This window comes from Strix uralensis, chromosome 8 (genome assembly GCF_047716275.1).
Source record: "Strix uralensis isolate ZFMK-TIS-50842 chromosome 8, bStrUra1, whole genome shotgun sequence".
Classification (NCBI taxonomy): Eukaryota; Metazoa; Chordata; class Aves; order Strigiformes; family Strigidae; genus Strix; species Strix uralensis.
Genome location: NC_133979.1, coordinates 32503712 through 32517831, shown reverse-complemented (window position 1 = coordinate 32517831; position 14120 = coordinate 32503712). Strand labels below are relative to the sequence as shown.

The 14120-nt window shown below is 43.7% G+C and overlaps 2 protein-coding genes, 1 long non-coding RNA gene and 7 other non-coding genes across 11 annotated transcripts in view; 1 reads left to right on the top strand and 9 right to left on the bottom strand.

Annotated features, from left to right (window-relative positions):
• NPL (N-acetylneuraminate pyruvate lyase) overlaps positions 1–1833 on the bottom strand; it is a 28514-nt gene extending 26681 nt beyond the window's left edge. The window contains exon 1 of the mRNA XM_074877076.1: positions 1717–1833. The gene's annotated coding sequence lies outside the window, so the exon portion shown is untranslated. The remainder of the gene's footprint in view (positions 1–1716) is intronic.
• HEBP2 (heme binding protein 2) lies at positions 256–6511 on the top strand. 2 transcript variants are annotated; one of them, XM_074877083.1, is made up of 5 exons: positions 256–514; positions 2767–2851; positions 3220–3355; positions 3598–3763; positions 4977–6511. In XM_074877083.1, exons 2-5 carry the CDS (start codon positions 2777–2779, stop codon positions 5149–5151), a joined length of 552 nt encoding a protein of 183 aa, XP_074733184.1. In that variant the 5' UTR covers positions 256–514; positions 2767–2776; the 3' UTR covers positions 5152–6511. The 2 variants fall into 2 exon arrangements, with proteins under 2 accessions (XP_074733184.1, XP_074733183.1); XM_074877082.1 differs by having other exon boundaries at positions 264–510.
• A 581-nt stretch (positions 6512–7092) lies between these two features.
• On the bottom strand, positions 7093–14095 carry LOC141946750 (uncharacterized). The gene is made up of 12 exons (XR_012629921.1): positions 14007–14095; positions 12728–12774; positions 12165–12204; positions 11862–11907; positions 11427–11458; positions 10912–11006; positions 9764–9789; positions 9227–9275; positions 8588–8639; positions 7624–7654; positions 7389–7431; positions 7093–7216 (listed from the first exon to the last, which is right to left on the bottom strand). It is a non-coding gene; the product is annotated as an uncharacterized LOC141946750 (long non-coding RNA).
• LOC141946895 (small nucleolar RNA SNORD47) lies at positions 7499–7573 on the bottom strand. Its single transcript, XR_012629967.1, has one exon. It is a non-coding gene; the product is annotated as a small nucleolar RNA SNORD47 (small nucleolar RNA).
• LOC141946888 (small nucleolar RNA SNORD79) lies at positions 8707–8785 on the bottom strand. Its single transcript, XR_012629960.1, has one exon. It is a non-coding gene; the product is annotated as a small nucleolar RNA SNORD79 (small nucleolar RNA).
• Positions 11284–11369, bottom strand: LOC141946900 (small nucleolar RNA snR60/Z15/Z230/Z193/J17). The gene has a single exon (XR_012629971.1). It is a non-coding gene; the product is annotated as a small nucleolar RNA snR60/Z15/Z230/Z193/J17 (small nucleolar RNA).
• On the bottom strand, positions 11546–11626 carry LOC141946899 (small nucleolar RNA snR60/Z15/Z230/Z193/J17). Its single transcript, XR_012629970.1, has one exon. It is a non-coding gene; the product is annotated as a small nucleolar RNA snR60/Z15/Z230/Z193/J17 (small nucleolar RNA).
• LOC141946887 (small nucleolar RNA SNORD24) lies at positions 11977–12058 on the bottom strand. Its single transcript, XR_012629959.1, has one exon. It is a non-coding gene; the product is annotated as a small nucleolar RNA SNORD24 (small nucleolar RNA).
• LOC141946903 (small nucleolar RNA SNORD75) lies at positions 12281–12346 on the bottom strand. The gene has a single exon (XR_012629974.1). It is a non-coding gene; the product is annotated as a small nucleolar RNA SNORD75 (small nucleolar RNA).
• LOC141946897 (small nucleolar RNA SNORD74) lies at positions 13121–13198 on the bottom strand. The gene has a single exon (XR_012629969.1). It is a non-coding gene; the product is annotated as a small nucleolar RNA SNORD74 (small nucleolar RNA).
• Positions 14096–14120: the final 25 nt, after the last annotated feature.

Sequence of the window (14120 nt, the reverse complement as noted above, 5' to 3'; positions counted from 1 at the left end):
AAATCGCGTGAGGATGGCCTTAGCTTAGTTTGCAGCCAGATTTCCACCTACTGTTTTACCCCAGGGGTGAAAAGTTGTCATTCTGTACCATCACTGTCACGTTATCTGACTCAGGGTGGGGGACACATTATTTATGTGAAATTCTTTCTCCCAAGAGCACGAAACCTGCTGCTGACTGTGACATAAGTAGGCACAAAGCTGTGGAAACGAGGGGAAGTTACACAAGGGTGCAAAACTGTTTGTGGAGCCAGATCACACACTGGACCCAATGTTGCCTCGTGGGCAGTAGGTGGGGCTTTCGGCATTTGTGTGGGAGCTCCCCAGTGAGACCCGGAGGAGGACAAGGCTACAACCTTCTGGTTTTCATAACAGCATCTCCCTCCAGTAGGGCTGAGGCATGGGCGGAGTTTGAGGAAACTAAAATAAACACTGACACGCAGCATCTTGTGAGTATGTGTAGCCTCAGAAGGATAGATTACAAGAGCTAGAAGGATAAGGACAGCTCAAAACGTAAGTATGTCTACATTCTCTGCTTCCTTAATATAATTAGTGGCTTGTGGAATGGCATGTTCTGGCTACGCTTACTCGCAGCATCGGTGTAGCCTTTGAAGATGCCTGCGATTCCCTCTGTCCCTTTGGCCCGTATGTTAACAGCCGCAGAAAAAGCCTACACACCCTACAGTAATATTTATATGAGTGGATGGAAATCTCAAAGCTAAGCCTTCCTGTAGATCTAAAAATTAATTCAACTGTAAATATTTGGAGGATTCCTCTGTTTGTCTTCCACTCCCAAAAGCATTGTTTTATGTAATTCAAAAACATTTTGTACACTCAGTCACCAACAGTACTGGCCACAAAGTTATAAAAGACAGAGCTGTGAGAGATCTAACCAGCAGTGAAAAGGTGTGTTGGGGAGGAGTTGGGACTGGCAAGTACAGAGACAAGCCAGCTCCTACAGCAGCTACTACAACAGCATGTGTGGAAATAGAGGAACATCTACTTCTCTGCTTTCTAACTCACTCAGGAAGCACATGAAGAGGAGAAATGTGTTTTCTATCAAGTAGCAAGGAGAAACGGAAAGTGAAGTGATAGCAAAGCAGCAGCATCTTTGCCTTTGAAATGACAATGGATAAAATAAATTGTGGTAGGAAGTTTTAGTATAATTGCTCACATTTGCTTCTAATAAAATGATTGGATTCCTTGCTTTATTGTTATGCTTTGTTGATATGTAAATACTATTGACAAAAAGCTGTCCAGTGGGTGACCACTCATGCGGTAAAGCCTGCTGAAGCTGTTATATCTTCAGGCTGGGACGGGGAGGGGGACAGCACCTGCTTTTAACTGCTGGTGTCAGTCTCCTGCCCTGTGGTTCTCTGATCTTCCCTTGTTGTGTGTGCGGTGACAACTGCAGGAGCTGCTGCTAGAAAAAGCTCAACACATGAGTGCTCCGTGCACTACTCTGTAAGTGAAATCAGTGCTAGCATGTTTTTTGGGGCGGGGGGGGGTGATAAAAGCTTTTCAACCTCATAGATCCTAAAGAGAAAGCTCCTTGCAGCCACCTCTAAACCAGTGTACAGGAGGGCATTAATATTATTCAGCAGTAGTCTACATGTTGTAAGAAAATGGAAACAGGTAAGAAAATACTCAGGTAGCACAAGGCAGTTCTTGATTTTGCAAAAATAGCCATTCACAAACATCACACTAAAGACAGAATACCTTCAAGACTTCACCAGTGGAAGCAGAACATGCTGTGAATTGCATCAGTGCACCTTTACTACTAAAAGCCCATGAAAAAAGTAGAGCCACCAGTGTCAGGGCTTCTTGTGTGGGCAGCTATGAACAGTTGAGGAGGCAGAGAAATTAAAAACAACTTGAATTTGTTCGGTTACCCAAGAACATGCAATTAAGTTATACTCTGAGAATACAACTTACTATAATCTAAGAATCAAGATAATTGCTGAATTAACTACATGCTGTCTTTGCAACACGAAGTGCAAAGGGCATCGTAATATAATAGAAAGCAGTTTCTCAGGATGTAGGTTATGCACTATGATCTGCCTGGTTATGACAAAAATCAGAAATGAAGGCTCCTAAAATCTCAAGGCTTTTTTAACCACGTGTGATTATTTCAATAGTGATTTTGATTATTTTTGTTTGCCTTATTTTGGGACAGTGAGAGGAAGTTGAGTGTTTTCATGTTTTCAGCTTTTTCCTTCCATGTGAAGGCTTCCTAGGAAAGTAGCTACATATTCATAAATACAGAAAATCTCACTTATCTACAGGACTCTGGGGCTAAAGACCTTAAAAAGGCATCAGCTATTATGACGTGCCCAATAAAGTGATGGGCAGTCAATACTAGAGTACCCATCACAACCAATATCTTTTCATCCAGGAGCAAAGTGGTTGAACTTCTCAAGTCCCTTTTACTTACAGATATCCACAAAACTGCCACTTGCTCAGCCTTCTGTTTGGCAGCCAGGAAATGCCCTCACTTCATGGAGAAGCAAAGGCAGCGTATCCTGAAAGATGAACTCTCCCACATCAGCCTAGAAGTAGTTTCTTGGTCCTGGTTCTCTGTTGGTTCCTTCCGGGCTAAAAGGATTTCAGCCCTTTTAGTTGAATCATTGGGGATAAGCAGTGGAATCCAGACCTTTCACAATTTCAGGGACAACTGAAACGTTAGGCAGAAAAGCCCTAGTGCTTTCTTCTGCCCCAGTTCTACTGTATTGATCGAAGAGAGGCCAATGAACTGTATCTGCCTTTCAGCTCTGGCAAGATGATCAAATCCTTCAAGCAAACGTTTCTGTCCCTGGATCTGCAGTCCCCTCGGTGGAGCTCAGCAGAGACAATGGTAACCGTGGAAGGCCCGGGGAGCAGAGCTCTGCTGTCAGGGTGCTGCAGAGCTAAGGTGGATTTGGGATTCTGATGAGCGTGGAGGAGCTGTGAAGTTCCCACAGCCACTGCTCACACCTGACTGAAAAGGGGGGAGAGGAACACCCGTTTATAAGCTCTGAGGAGCTCAGCCTAAGGCAGAACAGCATGGTTTTGCAAGGAAGGCACCAGTTTAACACAGGGGGTATGTCTAGAGTCTGCAGCAAAGAGGTTGCCCAGTGTCATCTCCTTGCAACAATATTTTCATGCCGATTTGGAAAAAGTAGCTATTAATATGTCATTTTTCACGTTCATCTCATGGTTACTGTGACTTTTGCTGCCTTTCAGGCAAAGGATTATGAACTGCGTCAGTACGAGACGGCGAAGTGGGTCAGTACAGTCATTAGGGGAGAGACCCAGAAGGAGGCGATGCGCCAGGGCTTCTGGAAACTCTTCCGCTACATCCAAGGGAAGAATGACAAAGGTACAATGGGCTGGGTTTGAACTGCAAGAAGCACAAATGGGAGATGAAGCTGAATAGTATAAAACAGTAGATGAGCTGTGGGACACAGCAGGTTCCCTCTCCTGGTCTAACACCCTTGTGACCCCATCAGGCAATGATACCTGTGAGGGTGCTTTTAGGATAAGTCCGCATCGCTCTTTACAGCAGCATTCAGGCACTGTCTTTCCTCGCAGCTTAAACATTGTTTTTTTCCTTTCCTCTAGAAACGAAGATTGATATGACTGTGCCAGTGACGTGCCTGATAAAATCTGGCTGCGCTGACTTCAAGATCTCTTTCTTTGTGCCTTTTGAACACCAGGACTCGCCCCCGCAGCCCACCGACTCGGATGTGTTTCTGGAGGAGCGGAAGGCAGCAGCCATCTTCGTGCGGTAAGCAGCACCAGCACAGCTGACAGCGAAGGCAGCTACTGAAAGGGGTTCATCTCTTACGAGTCTGGACTCCTCTTTCTTACAGCTGATTTTTAACTGTGGATATATCCTGCTGTTCAGAGCCTTGATTGGCAAAATTTGGAAATCTTCCTTATGCTTGGGTATCTTACTAAGAACAAAGAGGAACGACCAAGTTTTGAAACACTCATTTTTCAATACTGCATTGAGGGGGTTTTATAGAAAGGCAGTCTACAGAATCCTCTTCCCCTGGACACATTCTGTGCTACAGGACATCTAAATCATGCTTCCAGCCCCCTTCATTTGTAGTCCTGAACTCCCACAAAACCTGCATGGCAGTTCTTTATTACAGGAAAAGCACCCAAAGCGACACATGCCCTCTCTCCATGTATTAAAGCCACAGGCAACAACCTGTATCAGCTAATGGTCTCAGAATTGCAAGCAACTTAAGTTTCTTTGTTTTTTGAATCCTAACTTTTAAAAATATTCTTGTCCTTGTTTCAGATGGGATAGAACTAATTATCATCTTAGTAGCTAGAATAGTGCTGTGTTTGATTCAGTACGGGACTTGGTGGAAGCATGTTGAGAATACACTGATCTTAGCTGTTGCTAAGAAATCTACTTTTGAACATCCGATGCTCTGCCAGTGAGGGGGTGCACAAGAAGCTAGGAGGGAGTGTGGCCAGGACAGCTGACTGGAAGTAGCCAAAGGGCTCTTCCATACCACAGGGCCTCATGCTCAGTATATGAACTGGGGAGGGTGTGTGGATTGCTGCTCTGGCATCAGTCAGGGGGTGGTGAGCAATTGTATTGTGCATCACTTGTCCACCTTTGGTTTTATTTATCTTTGTTATATTCCTTTTCACTACAATTATTGTATTTCATTACTACTATATTTTAGCTACTAAACTGTTCTTATCTAAACCCAAGAGTTACTTTTTTACAATTCTCTTCCCCCTCCCACTGGGAGGGGGGAGTGAGTGGCTGCATAGTGTAGTTGCTGACTGGAGTTAAACCACAGCCAGCAAAGCTGTATGTTCCCAAACAGCTAGTTTTGCAGTTTACCTAGTAACTACAAACTGCATCAGAAGCGCTCAAACACTGCATGCTTTGCAAGCCTGAAGTATCCTTCTGTGAAAATAAAAAGCAGGGGCTTGAACTCTTAAAAAAATCCCTCCCTTTTCACTTCTACCAGGTCCTTCGGTGGATTTGCCTCCCCAGAGAAATACGCTGAGGAGGCTGAAGTCTTGGCCAGAATCTTAAGAAACAGAGGCCAACCATTTCATGAAGACTTCTTCTACACCGCAGGCTACGACAGTCCCTTCAAGCTCTTTAACAGGCACAATGAAGTGTGGTATTTTAAAAAGTAATATGGTGGGGGGAAATATTAAGAGACTACTAATCAGCTCTGGTTGAAAACAGACCTTATTAATGGCTTTTGCTTTAGTGCAGAAGAGATTTAATTCACACAGGGACACAAGATCATGTCTAATTCCTTTTCTCTAGGATGAAATACTATTCTGGCTAAAAAGATTTCAGCTCTTTCTACAAGTAACTTAAATTCAAGTAGATTGTACCAGCTGGAATGACAAACCTACTCCTCTTATTGCAAGGTTCTAGGGAGCACTAATAATCTGAAAAATATTCCTGCAGAACAGCTTGGATGTCTAGTTTTACTTCTCATTAGAAGTGCTACAGCAATAGCTCAAGTGTTATGGAGAATGAGTTCTTCATAGAGCTGACTCTTCCCATCCTGATATCACTCCTCAGACAACACAAAGGTGGGGGAAGTCAAATGAATTTTTCAGAGAAGAGAGTTTTGGGAAGCAACACTATCTTAGCAGGCCCTAGTGCCTCATAAGGAGTAATTTTTTTAAATAGCATTATCAAAATCCCCCTCCACTTAACTATTATTTTTTCTCATGGAGGCTGGATACTGCCTTGCTCCAGACTAATACATGACCAGGTTAGACTAGAGTCCAGTGGAGAAGGGTTAACAGCGTTCAAGCTGCACGCTTGTTCTGGGCACATCATCTGGACCTGAACATCCAATACCAAACTTACTACTGGTGGCCTGTAATATTAAGAGCAAATTCGCAAGTAGTGTTTAGCTCTCACCTACAAAACACTACTTAACTGCTTCAGTTATTTACTTTTGTCCAAATCTTGGTACTGGTCAGGGTTGGCAGTTACACCCACCCTGACAGAAAGACCCTTCAGCCACAGCATTTGCTCATTCTGGTGAAATATAAAAACATCTGCTGACTTTGATTTCTGGTGAGATATAAAAGTATCTGTTGACTCAGGTAACTACAACATCTGTTGATTTTGGTCACAATGGGGTTACACAACTGGCTATTGTTAGACCCACACTTCAGTGGAATGCTCAGACCCTCAGCCAGTGCAGACAAACATGACCAGATTTTGACCACAGATCAGATTTAACTAAAACAGGGTCCCACTGAAGGGCAAATCAAGTCTGTCCCCTTCAGAGCAGTGGATCTGCAGTCAGGGACTCTCCCCCTGGATCAGGACACTGCCTGAGGTAACTCCTCAAGGTTGAGAGCCCTCATCTTGATTAGTGAGAGGAACATGGTTTTTTGTTAGTTCCTTTCTAGAACTTAAGTCAGCTGTGGGGTATTTGATTCCACTTGGCATCTGGAACTTGAGATTACTAATGTTGTAAGAGTATTAATTTTTAATTAGAATAAATTTCCTTTTAACTTATAACGTAAGTTAATGTTGTGAGTTCCTGCAACATTAGACTGGCATAGTAACCAGCACGTTCTCCTTACCCTTTGTACCTTTTCCAGACAACATAAACCACTGACCAAGTCTGGGACTAGGAGTGGACCCAGCCACACCTAGACTTCTCTGAGGAGTTTAGAAAGGAAGGGGATCCTTTCTGAACCTCATGACTCAACAGGAGGGTCTCCCTGACAGTTTTGTCTGACCACACCCTCTAGTTCAGTAGACTGAACTTTGCCATCAAATCTTGTTAACCACTGTCACATTTACTATCAAGCTTTAAGTCATCAACACTTTCACAAATCCATATTAAAAATCACTTTTGCTAATAACCTGTGATTCTTTAAGTGATGTAAATCACTCATCCACAACATCAGGTCAACTGCAGCCTAGGACTGCAGTCAGTCTGACACAATATGACACCTAAATTGAGACACACGTGGAACTGGCATTTAAACTAGTTTAGCCTCTGCTCTAAGTCAAGCATTTGACACTTTTATAGAGTAGCCTAGAGCTGTTTTACAGCAAGCTGTTCAAGTCAAGAAGCAGTTCACAACAACAGGTAGAGTTTACAAGTATTTATTGGTTCCCATCAGTATCACACAAACATTACCAGCGTGGTAAAAAAACCCTGGCTTTTTTAGCACTGTTCACACAAGTGTAACCCATTATTCTGCAATCTTCCACCTATTAAAGACAGACATAAGAACCATTGTAAGGCACCAAACCAGCACAAGAAGCTTGCTGGGAACAACTCAGACCTTAGATTTTCATCTCTGTTCAGAGAGAGAGTTCAAGGCTAAGGTTATCATCATTTGTTCCAGCAAATAAATTTCGCTATTACTGCGGTTACACTCACCTTCTCAGTTCTTCATACAGTAGTTTCAAAGTTGCCTCCTCACCTAAAGCAAGAAAACACAATTAACACATGCAGCAGCACAACTGCTGAAAGCTCCACAGCAGCTTTGTAACCTCAGAGAAAAGTGGAACGGAAATTTATTATCACAGTAATTCATTTGGCAGAATCAAATTTCATCAGTGGCTACAAATATTCCCAGATGTTTTTAACAGAATTCATCTCTGTGTGGTCTTACCGAAGAAGGTTGCAGACAGCACAGTCCTTTCCTGAGAAAGAGAGAAGTTGTTTCAGAATAGACATTACTACATGCAAGTTTATCTATGAAATTCTATTCCCCAAGCTAATTTTGCCTACAAGAGCTGGTAACTGACAAGAACTTCAACTTGCAACACCCCAATAGGATATACAAAGCTTACAAATCCTAGCTGAGTTGGAAATAGAGCATTACTAACATTGGAAAGTACAAAGCTACTGCTTGCTTTGTGATACTGTCTATCCCCAACAGGAAGTTGTAGTCAATGAGTTTTGCTACCTAAAACAAGTCCCATAGAAATCATTTTGAAAACCTATCTTTAAAAGTGAGAACCAAGTCTGTTTGAGGAGTACAGCAATCACCTAGAACTTGATCCTAAATTTGTGTACAGCCAACATAACCAAGATTAGCAAAAATTACTGAGTAGTGACAACCTTACCACAGAGGATTGGGTTTTGTCTTTTCTTAAAATAAAACTTTTTAACTGTGCATTCTGCTGTACTACGTTATCAACACTGTATTGCCTAAGTGGTCTCCACCGATTTAGCTCCTTTATTATTTCCACTGTGTGAAGACATCCAGCAAAAAAAACCCCAGTTTTTAGTCACTGAAGCCACATCTTCAGTTCATACAAACAGAACTCTACGTAGAGTTTGTATAACCTTTATGTAAAGTTTACCATTGACTACAGTTCAGGAATTGTCAGGGTGTCTGCTCAGAAAGAGCCCTTTCTTTTCAAGTCAAATTTAGAACTACATACAAGTGCCCTCTTGCTTCAAGCACATCATGTTTATTCCCATAGTAGCCAAAGATGGGAAAATCAGAATACAATAAAGGGAAGACAAATCAGATCTATTATAGGACTAATTCTAGGCACCACTATCTAGGCATTTAGCACAAAGACAATATTCCAGTAATTATTAAACTCCATGTACTCTACACTTACCTCAGACATAAGTTAGTCTTGTTTCTCACACAAACTCCCCATAATCTTCACTCTGTAACAGTGAAATTTTATTAACACACTCTCCTTGGCAGTGCTTCAGAAGTTAGTTTGAATGTGAGTACTGTTTCAGTGCAAGAGTCCTCCTCAGCTTCTTTCAGAGAGATTCCCATTGCTTAGAATTAATCATCACAAACAGTACATGCTTAGAGACACTTCATGCTTTGTTACTTTTGTTTCTCCTTAGAGGACCTAACCTCAGCATTGCAGACCTTACGCCCAACCACATCTTCATTCACACCACATGAAAGTTCTAATCTAGCCTTCGAGACAACTGATTTACCATGTTACTTCAACTACTGAAGATCAGTGTTACTCCCTGCAAAAGCCCACTACTTAATTTAACCAGCAAAAAGTTCAAATAGCAAATAATTTTACTGGCTTTGGTCAGCACAAGCTCTGCACTGCTAGGTTACCACACATGCTTTCTGAGAGACTAGATACTCAGGTAGTCCATAGCAGTTACGTATTTCAGCTGGTCCATTCTATTTTTCAGTTACAGAAAGCAGTTCACATTTTAGTGTCATACATCTATCACACAGTTCTGACCACAATACAAGGATGTATTTGCTGGCAACTTACTTCTGGTGGTAGCACTAACCAACTGCACCATTCCACAGCTGTACTGCACCTGGAACAAAGCAAAGTATCAGGACAGCACACAAGCAAGGACACGAGGATGAAATCCGGCCAGGTGCCTGAAGTCAGATAGAGCTAATTGCAGACCTCCATGATTGAAGTCAAGGTAGTCCCATCTCATCACACAGGCAGCTCACTGTGTCAGTCACCAGACAGCTATCTGCTTTAGGCTAAGGCTGCTATGGGGAAGAGGGCAAATACACAAGGAGCACCATCAGAGCAACTTCACGAGCTCACAGGCACACAGTGTGGTTTAGCACAAACCAGCCTGTCAAAACTGGGCATTATCCAGCAGTTCTTCCCTCAAGCATCCTCCTGTTTTGGCTAAGATGCAAGCAGCAAACACTGGCCACCTGCACCCTCCCCCCCCCCCCCAGCTTACACACAGTTAAACACCTCGTCATTTTTTTTAGCTGATACTTGCAAAGATTTGAGGCATATTTTTAAGCTAATACTTGCACAGCTAAAACAAGTACTTACATTGCAAGGAGAAACACTTTGGAAGCCTGCAAAGGAAAAGCTGCTATTAGGTAGGGTCTAGCAGAAAGTTTTAGCATAAGAACAGTTGCAGTGAAATACTGTATCAGCGTTTAGTCAAGTTTTATCCTCATTGGGATCAGAGACCTGATTCAACATCATTTACAGTAGACTGCAACACTCTCATCTCCTTCCACGAGGGGGGCCTAAAGCCCCCTCCCAGCACCCTTGAGATGGCAATTCAACCCCAGACTGCTGGAATTGCACACAGGAGCAAACCTCTAAACTGCAGAGTTCAGTCACATGAACTTTGTGTAAACATCTAAGTTGGCCTAAATTGGGAAAAGCATTTTCAGATGCTAAATTTATAGTATTGTTGCATTCACCATTTAGTCTCAACAGGCACATTCTAGAACTCTTTGTAACACTGCTGGCCTGGTTTTGGCTGGGATGGAGGCAATTTTTCTTCTCTGTAGCTAGAATAGTGCTGTTTTAGATTCAGTATGGGATTTGGTATAAGAGTATTGATAATACACTGATGGCTTTACTTGTTGACAAGAAATCAAGGACTTTTCAACTTCCTATGTCCTGCTAGTGCGCAGGGGCACATGAAGCTAAGAGGGAGCATGGCCAGAGTAACGGACCCAAACTGGCCAATAAAATATTCCATATTATACATCATGCTCAGCAGAGAAGGGTTGGCCAGGAAGCAGGTTCTTTTCCAGGATTATCCCTCCTGAGATCACAAGCCAGAATAGGCTGGGCATCAGTCAGCAGGTGGTGAGCAATCACACTGTGCATCACTCATTTGTATATTCTATTATCATTGTTTTATTTCATTTCAATTGTTTTAATACAGACTCAATCTATGAGTCTGCTTACCTTTACTCTTCCAATTCTCTCTCCATCTCCCAGGGGAGGGTGGCAGGCAGCTGTACGATATTTGGCTGCCAGTCAGCTTTAAACCACAACCACCACAAAACAATACCTTAATGCTTTTACTATGAAGCATAAGGGATCTGCAGGAACACTCAGGGTATTAGTCTCTTTGCTTCAGATTTTCCAGAAACAAAATGGATTTGCAGACCCTCTTATGTCCAAAAACAAACTCCCAAGCAAAACTGCAGCACAGCCAAATGTTTTTCAATTACCTTCAGTTAGGAAGGCCTCATCTCCACCAACATCATCAACAGGTGAAACAGCTTCTCCCACACTGGAGACACAGGTATCCTCTATTCAAGGCAGCCTGCAAAGCAACAATACAATTATAAAACCTGAAGCACTAACACCAGATTTTGTGTTACTGCCAAGATTTTTTGATATAGCGAATTTGTTCTGCTGTATTTATGCTCAATTTCACAAGCACAGCCTACTCCCCATCCTTCTATTCATCCTACTACATTTTTAACGTTTAGCCTATTTACTGATCTTTTGAGACAAATTTTCAAAACACATTCATGGAGCAAAAGTGGTGTTTCACCCTCAGGTTTACATAGGAATTGTGCAACAGCCTAAGGTACAGGAGGCTGCATCAGATAGGAGCGAAAGACAGTAACAGCGTGATCACCATGGGTCATCTGCTGAACTATGCTGTCATCACACACAGCCTTTTCACACATCAGGGAGATAAATTAGTTTTTGCAGAGGCAGGCAATACAATATTTACCTTGCAAAGCTTATAGCTTCATCTCCCAGTGCCTGCAACAAAAGATAGGAAAAAAAAAATCAGATTCCCTCAGCCTACATGGCCAAGCCTACACCTCCTAGCAAAGAGGTCACAAGAGCCGTATACATCAGATAGGAGCGAAAGACAAAACTGTTCGTCACAGGATGTTCTGCTGAACTATGCCATCATCATTGTATCTGCTTTGGAGTAACAGCACCAAGCAACCGCCTCTTGTGACAGCGTTGAGAAACTGAAATTCCCCAAATAAAAGAAATACTCAAGAGTATTGGAATATTAGCAACTATCAACTGTTTCTGCATATTAGTAGAAATTCACCCAAAGTACTTCCCTCCTATTTTACACATCCCACCCTTTCCACTGCAGTGTTTGAACACCTCCATGAAGAAACCCCTACACAGACCACACATTGCTCACCAGGTGATGTTTCTTCTGCAGGTCTTCCAAGGGCACAATTCAAATCCTGGAAGAAAAAAAGCTTATGAACAGCATATTCAGAAGTCAAAACCTCAAAGGGAATTCTAAGTTGCTGTGCCTCAGAGGAAGGTTATGGTGGTATAAGTGCTCATCATTTTGTTGGTCAAGAGTAGCAAATAACTGTCATCATTGTGGCACCAGAAGGAAAACTTTGCTCTGGGAATAATTGATGTTATTAGAACAAAAGATACTGTCTAGACAAGCTAAGCACCACTTTATGTTGAATTTTCAAGTATTTTTTACCTTGTAAAGTAGCATCAAGTCTCCGTATTTGGTGGCAGACCTGGAAGAGATACAAGTTTCAGACACTTGTAGAACTAGGTAGAGTACCTCTGGCAGTGACACTAAACACAGAAAAAAGCCTCAGCACAGAGTTTTCAGAAATCACTTCTGTCCACTACTCTTTACTGAAACCATCACAGGCTCTCTGATTTTGTTAACATCAATCCTGATAGTTACAGGTTTTTTGAAACATGCATCAGGCACCTTCCTCCAAACAACAAATTATTTGTTGCTGTGGATGGTGAAACAGCAGTAATGAAGGAAAAAAAGGCATCTAGTGTACTGTTGTAGTCTGGTTACAGGATGACGAGTGGTTCAGAAACAACAGGAGCCTCACATCTACTTTCCAGTACAAAGAAGGAGGTGACTTCCCCCAGTAGAAGAGTGAGGACTCCCCGAAGAGACACTTACAAATGCTGGTTCTGCAATTTCCCGAGATACACGAGTATTTCAGACTAGTTGCAGTAAGTGTACCTACACATTATTTTTCAGTTTAAACTCCGTATTTCAGAAGCAATACCCACCTGTTTTGAAGCCACAAGAGGGAAGAGTATAGTTGATGCATTTTTCACTGAAAACAAGAAAGTATTCGTTAGTTTTTCTTCTTCTAAGAATGATGTTCACACATACTTTTGAAAAATGCAAATAAAATTCAAAATACTACTCTGAGCCTTAAAGCTCTCCCCCGATGCAGTCTATGCTATGCTTCAGCTCCTTGAAGAGACAAAGCCACAAAAATTGCTAGCCCCTATTCTTCAGCAGAACAGAACCGGTAAACTTCCTGAAATTTTCTACAGCTTCAATTCTAGTGTATGAGCACCAGGTCAGTCCTGCAGCCATTAATCATCGTTTGGCTGCTCAGAAAGGACCCGCTGGTGTTTCAGCCATACCAGACACCACTACACACTACTCCATCCGTGCCCAGCTCAGATATGTTGGTATTCATCACCCTCTCAGATGTCCCTACCAACATAGTTCTCATCATGTGCAGGCACATGGCAGTCCACATGAGCTAGCATACTGCTTTGTTAACACGGGGCTTTTAATTGTAACACTTGCTAAGGAGTCTCATTTATCAATAAGCTCTTCTGCAGGGGACAACCTCCACGTTCCCCACCACGGAAAGGCTCTCCCCAGCCTGGCATCTGTTTTCAAGCATTAATTTAAAAAAAGGAGCAGGCAACCCTTAATCCTACCACACTACTACGACGTTTTCCACAACACTTCCCATTCATCCGTCAAAGGCACCTCCTTAAAGCCTAGCACAGAGTTAAAAAACGAGAGAAACCTAACATTTATTTCTGCTCAAGGCGCACACCACCTTCCAGGAGCATCTCCCATGGGAAAAGGACTCCTAGGCGAGACCCCGCAAGGCAAACCGCGCCTCACTTCTCACCGGGCACCCCCAAGCTATCACCCCAACAAAACTGAGCCCAGGCCCCAGGCCGCACTCACACCCCACAGCGCCGCGGGCTGACGGGCCTCAAGGGCTGAGTCTCCACAGGCCCGCCACCTCCGATGGGCCTGCGCTGGGCGGCCCTTCTCAGGGCCCCCCCTCTTCCACACAACGCCCCGGCGGGGTCTCGCCTAGCACCCCCCCGCCCAAGGCCGCCACGAGGCGGAGGCCCCTCAGCAGGCCTCAGCGGCCTAGGCCGCAGACCGGGCCTCGGCGACCCCATCCACCTTCATCCTCCCCGCCAGCGCCCATCCAGGGCCAATCCTGCCCCTGCAGCGCCTCCACACCGCCCGCCACAGGCGCACACCGGGCGGGAAACACCCCCCCCGACTCCATCGCCAACTCACCAGCAGGGCCGCACCAGACATCCCCTACCCGCCGGTCCCGCAGCCCGAAAAGGCCGGTGGAGGGCCTGCGCGCGCCTTATATAGCGCCGCCGCCGGTCACGTGATCGCGGCGCG